The sequence below is a fragment of the Cataglyphis hispanica genome, chromosome 17 (genome assembly GCF_021464435.1).
Source record: "Cataglyphis hispanica isolate Lineage 1 chromosome 17, ULB_Chis1_1.0, whole genome shotgun sequence".
Classification (NCBI taxonomy): domain Eukaryota; kingdom Metazoa; phylum Arthropoda; class Insecta; order Hymenoptera; family Formicidae; genus Cataglyphis; species Cataglyphis hispanica.
The window spans coordinates 193,644-210,156 of record NC_065970.1 but is presented as its reverse complement, the minus strand read 5'-3'; the positions used below and the strand labels follow the sequence as shown (position 1 = coordinate 210,156).

At 32.4% G+C, this 16,513-nt stretch overlaps 4 protein-coding genes across 8 annotated transcripts; 2 read left to right on the top strand and 2 right to left on the bottom strand.

The window, feature by feature from the left end:
* The first annotated feature begins 245 nt into the window (after positions 1–245).
* LOC126856122 (protein chibby homolog 1) lies at positions 246–1,253 on the top strand. The gene is made up of 3 exons (XM_050604348.1): positions 246–707; positions 828–943; positions 1,112–1,253. The coding sequence occupies exons 1-3, from the start codon at positions 524–526 to the stop codon at positions 1,202–1,204; spliced, it is 393 nt and encodes a 130-aa protein (XP_050460305.1). The 5' UTR covers positions 246–523; the 3' UTR covers positions 1,205–1,253.
* A 144-nt stretch (positions 1,254–1,397) lies between these two features.
* On the bottom strand, positions 1,398–6,007 carry LOC126856121 (DNA topoisomerase 3-alpha). The gene is made up of 11 exons (XM_050604347.1): positions 5,581–6,007; positions 5,075–5,421; positions 4,894–5,012; positions 4,457–4,803; positions 4,096–4,384; positions 3,517–4,015; positions 3,074–3,416; positions 2,399–2,984; positions 2,080–2,311; positions 1,653–1,909; positions 1,398–1,545 (listed from the first exon to the last, which is right to left on the bottom strand). The coding sequence occupies exons 1-11, from the start codon at positions 5,797–5,799 to the stop codon at positions 1,511–1,513; spliced, it is 3,273 nt and encodes a 1,090-aa protein (XP_050460304.1). The 5' UTR covers positions 5,800–6,007; the 3' UTR covers positions 1,398–1,510.
* Positions 6,008–6,309: 302 nt separating this feature from the next.
* On the top strand, positions 6,310–11,021 carry LOC126856042 (E3 ubiquitin-protein ligase MARCHF6). Its single transcript, XM_050604207.1, has 7 exons — positions 6,310–6,422; positions 7,117–7,564; positions 7,656–7,980; positions 8,123–8,484; positions 8,607–9,263; positions 9,385–9,838; positions 10,095–11,021. Exons 2-7 carry the CDS (start codon positions 7,178–7,180, stop codon positions 10,835–10,837), a joined length of 2,928 nt encoding a protein of 975 aa, XP_050460164.1. The 5' UTR covers positions 6,310–6,422; positions 7,117–7,177; the 3' UTR covers positions 10,838–11,021.
* A 672-nt stretch (positions 11,022–11,693) lies between these two features.
* On the bottom strand, positions 11,694–16,489 carry LOC126856043 (DIS3-like exonuclease 2). Of its 5 annotated transcripts, none has more exons than XM_050604208.1 (9): positions 16,339–16,489; positions 15,710–16,228; positions 14,812–15,488; positions 14,470–14,731; positions 13,824–14,359; positions 13,420–13,708; positions 13,099–13,292; positions 12,740–13,019; positions 11,694–12,563 (listed from the first exon to the last, which is right to left on the bottom strand). In XM_050604208.1, exons 2-9 carry the CDS (start codon positions 16,175–16,177, stop codon positions 12,471–12,473), a joined length of 2,799 nt encoding a protein of 932 aa, XP_050460165.1. In that variant the 5' UTR covers positions 16,178–16,228; positions 16,339–16,489; the 3' UTR covers positions 11,694–12,470. The 5 variants fall into 5 exon arrangements, with proteins under 5 accessions (XP_050460165.1, XP_050460168.1, XP_050460167.1 ...); XM_050604211.1 differs by having other exon boundaries at positions 16,390–16,488; XM_050604210.1 differs by having other exon boundaries at positions 15,710–16,489.
* Between the last annotated feature and the right edge of the window lie 24 nt (positions 16,490–16,513).

The window sequence follows — 16,513 nt, the reverse complement described above, 5'->3', positions numbered from 1 at the left end:
CGACGGAAAAAAGAGCCAGTTTGAATTAGAGATTTTGGACGACCTCGTGCGGCAAAAGCGCGAAATTCCAAACGAATAAAGATAACCAACCGATAAAATACACTAGTCTAGTGAAAAAAGACTAGAAATTTTAGTGGCTATAGTGCAAGTGACGTAAACTGTAGATTTTCAGTACTGGCAGTGAATATCGAATCGCGATTGGAAATTCGAACGCATCCCATGTTTATGCTTTTAAATTAAAAAGTGTCGTCTAGGCAACATCACCCTAAACATGATGCATTTCGTGTATTTGTTTAACTATGAAATCTATGTAGATTAAAATGTATTGTTATATCAATGTTTGTCAGTATTTTATAAAATCTTGTAAAATATATTTAATGTATATAGCGAGTAATGTTCACGAAGTAAAGTTTCTGTAAATCTTTACTGTTTTTAACAATTAGATATAACCTTTTTGCTTTTTAATGCTAGTCGTCAAATCACTATGTTATATGTTATTTAACTTACAAAAGTGTGATACACTATGCCTTTATTTTCCAATAAATTTTCTCCGAAAAAAACACCGACTAGAAAGGCATCAGTTTTCTTAGCAAACAAAAATTTAAGCCCTAAAAGAATAGAGAAAGAACTTGGTCCTGAAGTTGGTCCTATACGCCTTCGCCTTGGAGATCAGGAAGCTGTTTTTGAGGCTGGCCTATGGATTCCAGGTGAATAATAATTTACCATTTATGTACATTTTATCCTATAGAAATTTTATCTCTTGTCCTCTCACTTTTTTTTGCATATAATAGATATTGTTTTAAAATATAGTAAACTTTTTGTTTTAGAATCTGGCAAAGTGGGAGGTACTTTTAAAGAGAACGAAAAATTAAAGAAAGAAATAAGGCGATTGGAAGAAGAGAATAATTTATTAAAACTAAAGTTTGATGTACTATTAGATATGGTAACTCTTTTTATGTTGCACTTTTTAGAAAATTAGACAATTGACATGACTAAAATAAAAACCCATTTTTATATGAAATAATTTTATCAATATTGTAGCAAAAAATACTAATAATAATATATAATGATAAGTGAAATATATCATAACAATTTGGATACTATATTATAGTTAACGCAAACAACTGCCGAGGCTCACTCACAAAGAGAAGAATTGGAGAGATTGAAAAATAATTTTTCTCATAATAGGAGAATCGTCACTTAGTCTTAAGCATTGTTGCTGACATTTAAGGAAATAAACAATGACTATAAAGTATATGCACATCAAGTAATTTAAGTGTTTGCTTAAAAAGCCAAATTATATTTTTCAGCTTTATATTTATATGAGCTATCAAGTTCAAGAAAATGCAAGTAGTTTTAGAGATTTTGAGAACAGTCTTTGATATTACTTTGTTATACTTTTAAGCTTTTTACAACTTTAGTTTCATCAACTTTAGTTTTATCAACTGTACATTATATATTGTACAACTGTATTTACAACACTGTATTGAAGAAAATTCACTCATTAATGTCACATATTTTCTGGACATCTGTTTTTTGTATGTCCTATAAAAAAATAATTTATCATGTAAAAAAAAATAATATAAAGTAAAAATTCCATAAAGAAAAAAACTAATGGATTTGATAAAAGATAAGTTCTCTGTATGCATTACCTTCGATTCCACAATTCCCGCACTTTCTCTTACCACCAGCAAGTCTAGGCTTTTTAGGAGCACTACCTCTTTGAGGGACTCTGCTATTAGTTCGATTACCTCCTCTATTTACAGTGAAATTATTCCAATCTGTATTTCCACGATTATCGATATCATTCTCGTCTGCCCACTTGAAAAAATTACAAGTGGAGTTCATACCTTTTGGACATCCATAAAATTGTCGTCCCTTATTAGGGCCATCTTTTTGAACTGTTAGTCTAATATGCAAAAATTAATATCTTTAGCAGAGTATAAAGAGCTAATATATCATATATCATCAATAGTAATCAAGATTTCAACTTTTTGAACACTTATTAATTATTTTATTAATTATCGATATTAATTGAGTGAAATTCATAGAATTTCTCCATTTGGGGAGTTTACTTACTTTCGAGCGGGCTGATTACACTGACACACAATCGTATCGTTCGTCGATGAATTTCCCCAATCATTGTTAAAGGTATTTGTACGAGAAAAATGACCAGCATTAACATCGTTTCTATCTAGATTAGATACCCGACTCGAACTCGCTCCATCTTCAGATTCGGCGCTATCAGATGCCCACAAGAAAAAATCGCAGCCATTACCTTGTGGTTTAGCACATTTGTAAAACAACCGTCCTGAAATTACAAAAATATCATCATTTACAACGACGATGATTTACGCAACAAAGATTTATAGAACCTTCCAGAACGACTATTACTTACCTTTATTTGGTCCTTCCTTTCTTACTGTTAATTGAATCGCAGTCTCATGACATTTGCACATAATCTCTGCATTATTGTCAATATTACCCCATGCACTAATTTTATTGTCCATGACGTAGCGTGAATTTCTAGGCGCAGGTTGATCCGATGAATTGTTTAAGTTATGTGTATTAATCCAAGAAGTAGAATTTTCTCTATTATTTGATGCTGTAGCACTTTCGCGAACGATATTCGGCCTATTCGGTCGAGAAACGTTAAAATTATGGTTTTGTGCGCGTCTTTCAGATATGCCAAAAGTTCCGATCGGGTCAATATTATTATTGCTTTGAACAGATCTTGTATTATTAGAAACGGACTGTTGTCGTTGAGTTGTATGCGATTGGGATGTACTTGAAGTAGAAGTGAAGCTCGATGCATTATTGTGAACAGTATTTGGTCTTTCAGTTTGTCTGATACAATCCTGTTTTATGTTTAATACTTCATTGAATGTAGTATCACAACTTATACAAGTTATATATGATGTACCATATAAAGGTATCACATTTCGGACTAATGTGAATTTCAATTTGTGGACATTTCCTGTACACTGAAAATGTGGATCATATATTAGTTATTAATTTATTCATAAGCTGTACATATTGACACGAGATATTATCATTGAAGATATTCATTTACCTGATCGCATGTTTCATTTAAAACCTCTACATCTCTTATAGCTTCTGGGAACCAGATCACATTGAGACATGTTGGATATCCCATGCAACTAATATATTTTCCTTTGCCTTGCCTTCTTTCTTTCAAAACCATATTAGACCCGCACTTCGGACATTTGAAAATAGCGACGTCTGTGACCAAAGAAAATTGTACTTGTTCGGTTTGAGTAGGTCTCTCATCAAGATACTGTGCTAAAGCATCGTCTATCATATTAGCACGTTCCATTGCCACTTTGAACACTTCGCGATATGTGTCGATTTGATCTCGTAACACTTCATTCGGATCTTTCTGACGCTGGCATATCCTATGATAATAATTGTGTCATGAAAATCTTTTTGTATATATACTTTTGAGCATGGAAGAGAGAATTGTCTAATTATACACAGAATTATTAATCGTCTTACAATTTTAAATCTTTTTCTAAACTCGCACGCAAATGTGGTTTAGACATTTGGAATCCCATATTATCGTATCCCATGACCAAACCAATTCCCAACTTGCCCGGCATAAAATGTTGATTATCTGTTAAGCCTACATATTGCCTAGATTTAATGGTGTCAATGTGTTCGGCGTGAGTGGCATCTGTGCCAATGCCGTGTTTATCCATCAGCGCGATCAATTCGGCTTCAGTCAGCAAATTCGGCGCTGAAGTTTTCTCTTCCACCATGTCTATGCTGGTCGGTCTGAAAACTTGCCTCTGCTCATAAGAGTGAATCTGCTTATCGTTCCATTTATCGTATATGTACACGTCAAGATAATTCCTTGCTATGATTTCCAAACCATTAGCCGTGAATTTTTCTCCCGCTATATCAATTTCCACCGTTGTTTCACGGCCTTCCGCATTCTTTGATAAACAAGCTAAAAAATGTCGAACTACAAATTCGTAGACTCTTGCTTCGTTTCCTGTTAATAAATTACAATTAATATAATTAATAACGCGCTCGATTTAATGTATAAAAAAACAAATATCTTGAGAAATAAACCTTGCAAACTATCAGTGAATTTTGTGGGATGGATAGGAGGATGCGCTTGATCAGTCTTTTTTCCTTGCCTGGGAGTTATCCCAGATTCCAATAAACCTTGTGCAAAATCACCCCATGCCTGATGATTTACTTGTTGTTCTACTAATGGTACCAGATTTAATTCTTTTGGAAATATATTAGTTTCAGTGCGTGGATAACTAATGAGACCTTGGGTATACAATTTCTCTGCTATTTTCATTGTTTCTTTTGCGTTTAAGCGCAATTTACGGGAACCTTGCTTCTCTAATTCCTGTAAATAGATAATTTTTTAACTGAAATGATAAATTTCTCTTATATATTTCTCAATATGATAATTACTTACAATGGTATCCAGGGGCAAAGGTCTCCACTTGCTTTTTGGTTTGCATATTACTTTTTCCACTGTAGCTTCCGGCCGTTCCAAACACATATCCAAAAAAATCTGGCAAGGCATCTTCTCGAACAATCTTACTCTGGCCCATCTGAATTCTATTGATACTCCATCGCGATCGTCTATTACCTTTATCTTCCAATATGGTTCAGACTTGAATCGATCGATGGCTAGAAATCTTTCAACTACAAATCCAAGCGTCGGAAATTGACAGCTACCATAACTGATAAGCATATCTCCAAGAGTATTGGGAAACACTTTCTGCAATCTCAAGGTCTGAAACCTCGTGAATGCAGCACCTATCAACATATTCAAAAATTCATATATAGAGATTACAATTTGCATCATGAATTCATTAATAACATAATCTTAATTAACAAAATCAGTACCAATTCTTAAATCTAATTCGCTTCTTACATCTACAGCATCACTTATCGCCTTATCTGGTTCCCCCAAAGTTGTCAGAGCTCTTTCGATAGACTGTTTTGTGATTTCTGAGAATTTTGCCCTAAAATGTAATAAACTTGTAAATATTATCACAAATCTATAAATAAACATGTTTCTAATTACCTATATATACGAATATTTGGCTTAATCACTTGGCAGACCTGTATAATCTCAAAACCTATATTTTCTCCTTCTCTATCACAATCTGTCCAAATAATCAATGCATTGCAAGATTGTATTTCTCGTTCCAGGGTTTTCTTAATCTTTATATAACTTTCTTCCGAGCACTGTTTGGATACTGGAGCATCAAATAAGCTTAGCGGATGACAGCCCTGCCATTTACGATAAGCTCCTGTGAATTCGTAGCCTAATAAATGGCCGGATACAGATGTCATCACCATTTGACAGTTTTGGCCCCATAGTTGTACATTAAATTCAAAAATTTTATTATATACAGATAAGCCTTCCCTCTATAAAAAAAAATAAAACAGAAACAGTAATTAAATAATATATTTTCTAATGCATTTGTAAAATAAATATAATTAAACAATGCATAAAAAATAACATAGAAACAATATAATCAGAAATTCTATAATAGATAGAATACTGTATAATATATAACTGTTTACCTTTCTGCTCGTACCGCGTGATAAATAAGCAGCGATACTCTTAGCAGCATCATGCTTCTCAGCAACATTAAGAACTTTCATGTTACACTTTGAATAGTATCGGTTTATCGAATAAGAGGCGTTTATAAGTTTGGACAAGTTGCTGACTGTACTTTTAAATGTCAGATTATAAAATATTGTACAATTTAATACGATATTATACAATTTGAGAAAAGCCATAACACAACTTTCGACATTGTCAATAATTTTCAGTTGAAAATTCGTAAACTAATTTAAATGTTCGAAACACATGTAAATATGATGTTGACACTCAATTTTCTTAATTAATTATATAGTTGGAATAAATATGATATTTGAGGAAAATAAAAACATCTTTCCGATAACAGATTAAATTCGCTCCAAAATTAGGTTTTTCTAAAGTATGCAGTCTGGTAAATATCTAATAAATCTCCTGTTGTTCACTGTTCCTGAAAGGATACGTGTTGTTAACCAGTTGAAACGACGAATTTGTTAAACATGCCGATTGGCTATCCCAATAGGGACTCTAGAAATGTTCTATTAAAGCCAATGAGAATGAACGGATTAATTCAACCTGGATCAATTAATCATTATATTTTACTATAAATTCAAGTCTTTTATTGGCAGAGACGATGCAATGACGTCATGTATTCAAAACACGCCGCACTTCAGATGCTTTTCAGGGATTTTTACATTCTACAAGTTTCGAAACATGAACGTGAACTAGAAAGAACTGGAAGTAGCAGTAGCCAGCAGTAGTTTTTCAATATTTTGCATATTAACAATTTTCGATTGGATTGATATGTGTTTTTATTCGAGTACACGTAAGTATTGAGAGTATCGCATTGCATTTTTAATGATGAGCAGAGATCTTTCGCGCGAGAAATTAACGTGCATGTCGGATAATGCGATCACTTTTGTAAATCTTACAATCATACTTTTTTTCACGGAACATGACCAAACAATTTGTGAAATATAGCTTCGTAATATCGGATATGAGTTGTAATTACTAATGGCGTAATTATGCTCAACGATTGTACGTGTTATTTTCTATGTGCATAAAGATTTCACATGTATCATTGAGCGACTGTTATGTCATATCGCTTCAGCTGACTATCATTTTTTCGTCTAAAAATTGCAGACGTAAATACGCAATCATGCCATTATTTCATATATGCATATGTGATTTAAAGTTATATTACACTATTATATTAAACTATTTCTCTTAGAACTTTAATTCATCTTTTAAGATTTATTTTTTTGCCATGTGCAAATATGAGCTAAACACATCTGTTTCTTAAAATCCTTTTTCGAATAATTTAAATTTTCATTAAGAAATCTGGGAAAAATTGCTTATTTCTATAATGATAAATAATTGTTGATGTCATGCCTTATTTTATGTAAAATCTTTCTGAAATATCAGATAAGATATCACAATTGTATATTTTTTTACATTATTATTATTTTCTTATTTGTGCAAGAGTATATAAATTCATATTTTATATGTTCTGTTTTCAGCGATAAAAGATCACTTCTGATTTCCTATTCGTGATACGTGTTTTTCTCCCTATCACCAAACATGACGGAGGACATGTTGGGTGCAGATATTTGCAGGGTCTGTCGATCCGAAGGCCTTGCAGACAGACCTCTGTTTCATCCTTGTATTTGCACGGGTAGTATCAAATGGATACATCAAGAGTGTCTGGTTCAATGGATGCGTTACTCGCGTAAGGAGTACTGTGAACTCTGTGGCTATCGCTTCTCATTTACACCTATATATAGTCCAGATATGCCGCGCCGTTTACCACTAAGAGATGTTGTAGGTGGTTTATTTTCAAGTATTGTCACTGCTGTCAAATACTGGTTACATTACACATTAGTGGCGATTGCATGGCTAGGAATTGTTCCTTTAACCGCGTGTCGCACATACAGAGCTCTTTTCAGCGGTCCCCTTGATTTAGTTCGAGTAAGTGACAAATATATATATATAAAAACTAATCTTGATATTTTATTAGCAAAAGAAAAAAGTTTATAAGCTCAAAATTTTGTGTTTGCAGATAATGTCGTTACCGATGGATATGCTTTCCACTGAAAATATATCATCGGACGTATTTCATGGTTGTTTTGTAGTTACTTGCACCTTATTTGCGTTTATCGGTTTAGTATGGTTACGCGAACAAATTTTACACGCGGGTGGTCCTGACTGGCTTGAAAGAGACAATGTGCAGTTGCCTCCAGTCGACAATCCACCGCAAGCAAATGCACAACAGCCACAGCAACCTCAAGAACAACGTGCTATGCCACAAGAAGTTCAAGACAACAATAATATCCCTCCTTTTGTTGATCCACCTATTCCACAAGAGGGAGAGTTACGTAATGAAGGTATTTCACAATAAATATGATTTTTCATATTTTTAAAAGTAGCAAAGATATACAAACTATACAGCATGATAGACTTGATTGGATGTATTTGTCTCTACAACATTCAGTAATTTTTTTTTTATTTAAATTGAATCATCTATAGATCAGCGTGCATATCAAGAAGTGGCAGAAAACTTGATTAATAATCCACGAATTGGCGAACCCGAAGATCTAAGAGATGTACAAGCACCAATTCCTCCCGAACCTCTTCCAATTAGAGACGAAATCGGTGCAGACGGCGCACAAGTGAATGCTGGTGGTGAACGTTGGGCGAGAGGGCAAGCAGTACAAGCACATGTGGTAGGACAAGCACAGGGTGAAGCCGAGGAAGCTAATTGGAATCCTATGGAGTGGGATAGACCTGCTGAGGAATTAACATGGGAACGTCTCTTAGGATTGGATGGATCCCTCGTCTTTCTCGAACATGTCTTCTGGGTTGTATCCCTAAATACTTTATTTATCATGGTGAGTTTATTTATTTCACAAGAATAGTTTTCCCTTTTTCATTCTTTTTTTATTTACACTGCATATACACAAATACACACACACACACGCATATATATATATATATATTTTTTTTTTTACAGGTATTTGCTTTCTGCCCCTATCATATTGGTCATTCCACAATAGCGAGTTTAGGATTGCAGGAACATGCAGCGGCATCACACTTTGAAGGTTTGGTAACAACATTGTGTGGTTACTGCGTTATCGGAGTTTGTCTAGTGGTTCTCCATACTCTTGCCGCTCTGTTAGGCTTTCAGCGTTCTCAGCGAATCTTAGGGCTTTGCTACGTTATCGTCAAAGTCTCTTTACTCTCCGTCGTGGAGATTGGCGTACTTCCATTAGTTTGTGGCTGGTGGTTGGACATTTGCTCGTTAGCGATGTTCGACGCCACACTTCGAGATCGAGAATCCTCGTTCAGACTCGCTCCTGGCACATCTATGTTTATTCATTGGCTGGTGGGAATGGTTTATATATATTACTTTGCGTCGTTCATTCTTCTCTTACGCGAAGTTTTGCGACCTGGAGTTCTCTGGTTTCTGCGAAATCTGAACGATCCTGATTTCTCCCCTATACAAGAAATGATACATCTTCCTATATTGCGACACGTACGGCGATTAGTCGCGTCTGCGATTATATTTGGCACAGCGATTTTACTCATGTTATGGCTGCCTGTGAAAATTCTGCGATGGGCTTGGCCGGGATTTTTACCCTACACTGTGACCGTACAAAGCGAAGCTCAGGTAAGAAAAAAATTACAGTAATCATGTTATTTTATCTTTTTAATCTGTATTATAATGGCTTTTTATGTAAAGTATATGTGTAATAAATGTGTATACATACGCATGGTTTCTTAAATTTTAGGTAAGCGAACTTTCATTGGAACTGCTTTTATTGCAAGTGATCCTTCCCGCATTATTGGAACAATCGCACACGCGCACATGGCTAAAAGCTCTAGTGAGAGCGTGGTGCCGCGTGGTAGCATGGATGCTAGATCTTCAGTCATACTTATTGCGTGATCAGGCGGATGATCCGGGATTAGCGGTTATCGAAGAACCACAACATCCGGATTTGGGCGCTGCGCATCAAGCATTATTGCAACGGGAGGGACCTACGGGATTTCAACCTTACACCAGACCACGGTGGTTCCCCGCTCGACTGGTTGGACTTTTGTTCTGCGTTTGTGTATCCCTTGTGATCGCTAGTCTAGTCGCTATGACGCTACCCGTATGGCTTGGACGTAGAGTGATGGCATTATGGATGGTAGGAGCACCTGCTCCGTCGCCGCCTGTTTTGCCACCTGCAGTAACCGGTTCCGGTAAATCATTTATAAATTATTCCTTTCCGATATTGTTTTATTCCTTTTTATACACAGAATAATTTTTATAATAATAATAATAATAATCATAATAATATATATAGATAGATAGATAGATAGATAGATAGATAGATAGATAGATAGATAGATAGATAGATAGATAGATAGATAGATAGATAGATAGATAGAAAATATTGCAAAAATGTACATATTTTCAATGATTTTCATTATATGTCTTATGTTGTTTTATTTTTAGATGGTGGTGACACTGTAGGCCCTCTGTCCGGAAGAGTACACGAAGTGTACACAATAGCGTGTGGAACGTACGTGTGCTGGGCTGCGGCGCGAGGTTTAGCGCTAGCCTTCTCCTGGTTGCCTCGTGGTCGCAGAGCCATCATAGACCGAATTAAACATTGGGCGATTTTAGGCGTCAAGGCCTCGGTGGCATTCGTACTGCTTGTCGGTGTCATACCGCTTTTATTCGGTCTTCTTCTCGAGTTAGTGGTGGTGGTTCCGTTGCGCGTCCCGTTGGAGCAGAATCCCATTCTATTCATCTGGCAAGACTGGGCTTTGGGTGTACTGTACACGAAGATAGCTACTGCTGTGACGATGATGGGGCCTGATTGGCGAATACGTCTCGCTATCGAGCGAGCATACAATGACGGGATAAGAGAAATGGATCTGAAATTTATCGTCAAGGAATTAGCAGCTCCCGTTATATGTTGCTTCGGCCTTGCTCTCGCGATTCCTTATGCCGTGGCCTACGGAATAGTTCCGCTTTTTGTAACCAATCTGCAGACTCAGATTCTTATTGCCAGACGTTTATATCCTTTTCTTCTTTTAGTGAATCTTGTCTGTGTAGTGATCTATTTTCAGATACGCCAATTTAAGAAGCTGTACGAACATATTAAGAACGACAAATATCTCGTAGGACAAAGGCTCGTCAACTATGAACATCGTAACAAATCGCAACAACATCAGTCACAGAGATCGAGTTAACAACATCAATATCAATATTATACAAAACATAATTTATGGTGGAAGATGAATTCTAGGATTAGCTTCGTGTACATTCTTTAACAACTACTTATGATCAATAATTTATATTATAGTCATGAGATTTTATTTTTAATATTATAATTTATTGATGTAAAGCGATACTGAATAAATCAAAAGACTGTTATCCAGTGTATCGCTCCTCATTTTGATGCTTCGCAATTTTAATATGCGAATTTCAATTATCTTATATGATAACTTTTATTATCTTAATTTATAAATAATGAATGCGATTTTGATCGCAATAATTTACGGTAAGAACACTTATGGTTAGAACTAAAATATAAATGGATGTTGAGGAAACAACATACCATTTTATTCTTTACTAGATAGTTACAAAATTCTGATATAATATGCCTATTCTATAATTTCTCGGCAATAATTTAAATATCACTAATATGTTATTAGAAAGATAACATATAACATATAAACTGCATAAAACACATAATAATAACGATATTAAAGAGTTGAGAAATTACAAAATAAGCATACAATATAAAATAACGCTACAAACGTAAGCCGCTTCTGTATTAAGTACAGAATATAATAAAATCTCTTAAGAACTCTTTGGAGCTTGGATTAACAAAAAAGGAAATGTATGAAAGTACATTGTAGTCATTATTATGTACAATAGTAATATAGAATATAACTTTCCGATCTTATATTATGGAATTTATATTAGTTTGTGATACACAACGCACATATATTATATATAAAAACTATCCATGAATATAGGAAAAATTTTTTTGAATACATTTCTCATGGAGTAAAAAATATTTTGTTTATAATATTTGTTAAGCTTAAATACTTGTGTGAAAATTAAAGTTTTGTATATATAAGTTATAATGCTTCTCATATTGTTTATGTGTGAAGATTATTCAAAATATTTATATATGAATCACATGTAGATATTCTATATGTATATACATGTCATATTTACAATAAACTAATATTTTGTGACAAATGCAGTAATATGCAGTGCAATAAAACACATCTTGTTAATTTACAAGGAGAATTGTAAAATGTTAACATATTTTTATGTAGATGCATAAGATTTTTATTAATCATATTTACATATTTTCTAATAATAAATAAAATTCATTCTAATAAGTAATAAAATTCATCGCTCTTGTATATGTTTTGACTCTATATATATATATAAATTACTATTATCATGACAAAATATGCATAATCTTTCAATAATATTTTTCACAATATATTATCATAGTAGTAAATACAAAAAATTTATGATAGAGGTGTATGTGCTTATTTTTAATAATTGATCTAAAATTTATCTTGTGATTTTCAATGCAGTAACAATCATGAACTCTTATATTCTCTATGTTTTCTATATTTTGAATAATTATATGTACATATAATCTGTGATCTTCTAAATTCGTCGATTCAATATAATTTCAATAATACATATTATACAGATATCTCACTTTATGTATATATTATTAGAAAATTTATCATTACATTATAATAATTGTCACATGATGTAAATATCATGCAGACAATGATATAAAATCAATCATATAAAAAAAAATTATATAAAAATATAAATTTCCGTCTATTACTGTGGCGGTGGCAAAAGAGTTGCTTTTAAGCGCAATTCTTTTTTAATTTTTTCTACTCGTACATATACCAAACTAAATAAATTGATCTCCTAAAAATTAAACAGTATATATTAATGTAAAATTATTATTATTAATATATAATATATAATTTATTTTATAATATAAAATATATAATTTATTATAATTAATATATAATTTATTATTAATATAATTAAATTAAATTATATTAATTGCATATTTTAAACAAAATATGATATAGTTGTACCTGTTCGATGGAAGGTTCTTTCCATTTAACAATTATAGTTGGTACATAATTTACTAAATATTTCACTGTGACAATATATTCCATATCTTTAAGATCTACTTTTAATTTTATGCCAGTATCACAGAGAATAACTTCTATTCCCTCTTCCTTTACATACAATACAGTAGCTAAAGCTTCAAAACCATCTGCAAGACCTACCATATATGCAAAGAATAATTTCGTGCTTTGTTCTTGTACTAGTTTTGCACTGTACTTCTTTACATTACAATTGGCTGCAAGTCTGTTGCAAATTGAAAATAAAACTTTTTAAAGTAAACTGTGCAATTCTTCCCTATTGTCATATCGTATTATAAACATACTTTGAACACAATTTAGCTGTCCATTGCTTTGATAAAGTTTTATTTTCTATTGTTGTGTAGAGCAAACGATGTACTATACAATCCGAATATCTACGAATAGGAGAGGTAAAATGTGTGTAAAGAGGAACATTTAATGCGTAATGTCTCAAGTCGTGCAATGAAGAAATGGTAGATGTACATATGTATTCTGCACGCTAAAATTTTCAACATTTTAGAATTATTATATATTTTTTCCAAACATTTCTCTAGTTACATAAGAACAATTTATAAATTAAATACATAGCTAATATAAAAAATATTAATATCCATAAAAACTCTTACCATCATAGATTTTGAACACAAATTTATGATAACCATCATAATGTATTTCATAAAACTGTTATTTAAGGTAGCATTATATTCTGGATCGTAGCGACGGATGCTGGCCTGTAAGCTTCCAGCTGTTTCGCCATCCAAATGAATTCCATATTTTTGCAATGTATCACAAACTGTATTAAGAGAATATTTGGATGGATCTCTATGAATACGTAATAAAGCTGTTTCAGGGATTGCAGTATACAGTTTTACAGCAACTGTTATGTTTGCTAGCAGCATAAATTCTTCTATAAGACTGAAATAATACATTTAAATAATTAAAATGATTAAAAACAGATATTTTCTTCCTATGTATATAATGCAATGTAAACATAATTTAATAAAAATATATAAATAAATGGAAAATGCACCTGTTACTATCTTTCTTTTCCTCTAGACAATAATTTACAGGTATTGGGATTTTGTGTTCTTGATTGAGCATAGTATCCATATATATCTGTAACTTTGGTTGATCTAACCTGAGCGCACCATTATCGAATCGTTTATTTCGCAAATGATTAGATAATTTAAATAAATTATTCACTATATTGGACAATGACAACACTGTGTAATTTCCTTTTATGTCAAGAAAATCTTTGGATTGAGTCTTTCCAGGATTTTCGATCATGGTTTGAGCCATATCATAAGACATTTGACAGCATGACCTTATTATAGTTTTTGCAAAACGATGTTTCACAATTTCAGCATCTGATGTCATTTCCCAGATTATAGAGAAAGCTAATTTATCTTTACCAGCTGATAAGGAACAAATTTGACACAACTTTTCAGGTAGCATGTGGTAAGTGGTGTGTGGCAAATAAATACTAGTAGCTCGTTTAGAAACTTCTATATCTAGTGGAGAAAAAAATTTTAAATAGTGTGTAACATCCGATATATGTACTCCAACCTGAAATTAATAAAACATATAAATACCTATATCTAGAAATACAATGCACTTAGTAAGCTTTTCGATTATGCCTTCTATATGTTATATAAATCTACAAATGTTGCAATTACTTCATAGTTTCCATTATCTAAGATTTTACAAGAAATGGCATCATCTATATCAACAGCTGTTGCAGGATCAATTGTGAAAATACATTCATGCCTCCAATCTTCCCTATTCTTTTTATCAGCATCTGTTAAAATATAATCACTATCTGGAAGTTCTTCCAACAGTTCCTTTTGATATGGTGATATATCTAAATTATGTTCAAGTATTAATGCCTGTAATTCTGCTTCAATTTCGCCACTTTCACCGACTACCGAAAGAATTCGCCTGCATATAAATAGAATACATACTATACAAATACATTATATATACAAAAGATCTTTCAAATTTACTTCATATAGACTTACCCGGATGCATATAACTGTTCCCAGGAATTGATACTAACAAGAAACATCATATTTTTGTAAAGCTCAGGTTGACAATGATATAAAGATGGTATTGATTCAAGAACTACCAGTGGTACTCTTTGATCTTTTGGATAAAACAACACAAGGGAATCTTTTTTTCTCAAGTATCCAATTGCTTTTCTTGAATGTACTTTCTCTAATATACAAACTACTTTACCAGTTTTTTGTATTTGCCCATCGGGAAATTTATGCCAATATTTCTCAGGATTTACGTGTGCTACAACTAAATCTCCATTAAAAGCACGATTTCTGTTATGGGTACCAATAATTAACAAATCGCGCTCTTCGTCATTTTCCATATGTAAGTAAGCATATTTATGAGAAGTAGGATTCACACGAAGATTTCCTTTTACATATTGTATATTGTCTAAAGTTTGCTTTTTCAAAATTTTTTTTATTTTTGATACAGATATATAATCTGAAAATATTTCCTTTGTTTTCAGCATTTTCTGTGAATTTTTTTCTTTTTGTACTGTTTTATTTATTATAATTTCCTTGCAGTTATAATAATGTTTCTTTGTTATATTATCTGTACTCAATTCATTTATTATTGTTGTTACTTGTGTTTTCTTCTCATTTTTCTTCCAACATTTCTTTGTCAATTTATCATGCATGGCCTAGCAAAAAAAAAAATATATATATATATATAATCATTTCTGTATAAAATTGGAGTTTTTATAAAAGTTATTATAAAATATATAGCAAAAGAAAAAGAGAAAAGGGATATTAAACCGTGTTATATGTGTTATGTAAAATATTTATATAAGACTAATGTATTCAACATTTGTGCAGAAATAAAAAAAAAAAATAAAAAAAATTTTTTGTATACATATCCAACCTGATTTTTAACTAAACTCTTAGTTTTCCATTCATCATCAGTAGATATCGTCAAAGTACTATCGTCTTTTCTTCTTTTTTTCGTAAATATATTTTTAGGCTGTACAGTGCTAAGATTATTTAAAGCTTTTGATCTAGAACTCAAGGAGACTTGCATCATAGTTTCACGCTGTGTCAAATCTTCCATATTATTTTGTACATCTTGCGAAAAATTGGATGCAGCTTCTGTCTCATTTTCACCTGCTGAAATCTTATTGTACTTTATATCTTTCCATTTCGTCGATTGCAGACTGGGGGAAACTTTGAGTTTATTCGCAAACTGTGCAGCAAATTCCACTAATTCGTTGTTTTGAATAACAAATGTTTCGTCTGTTAAGGAATTTAACCACGACGTAATGCTATGTTTTTTACGAGATGAAAGTCGCATTTTCTTCATTTTATCAGCTTTCAACAGTGAATATTTAGGCATGATGATGTGGAGCGGTTGGTGATAGCAATGATGTAAAGATTACAACCGTATCTAATGTGAGAAATTAAAAAAGATTATAACTTTTTTCACAGATATACACAGATATATTAAGGTTAGCATAAGTAAAATCCTGAAAAAAAAATCAAATAATATATTTCCACCATTAAAAAGCAAATATCATGTGTTGGGATCTGTTTTCTACATTAGATTACATCAGATTATGTTGAAGAAAAAAAATAATTTCACATATTATACACGATAAAGGGTATTCTGGGAAAATTTTGATTAAGTCGAATCATAATATATATAACATGACATATACGACAGATGTCTATA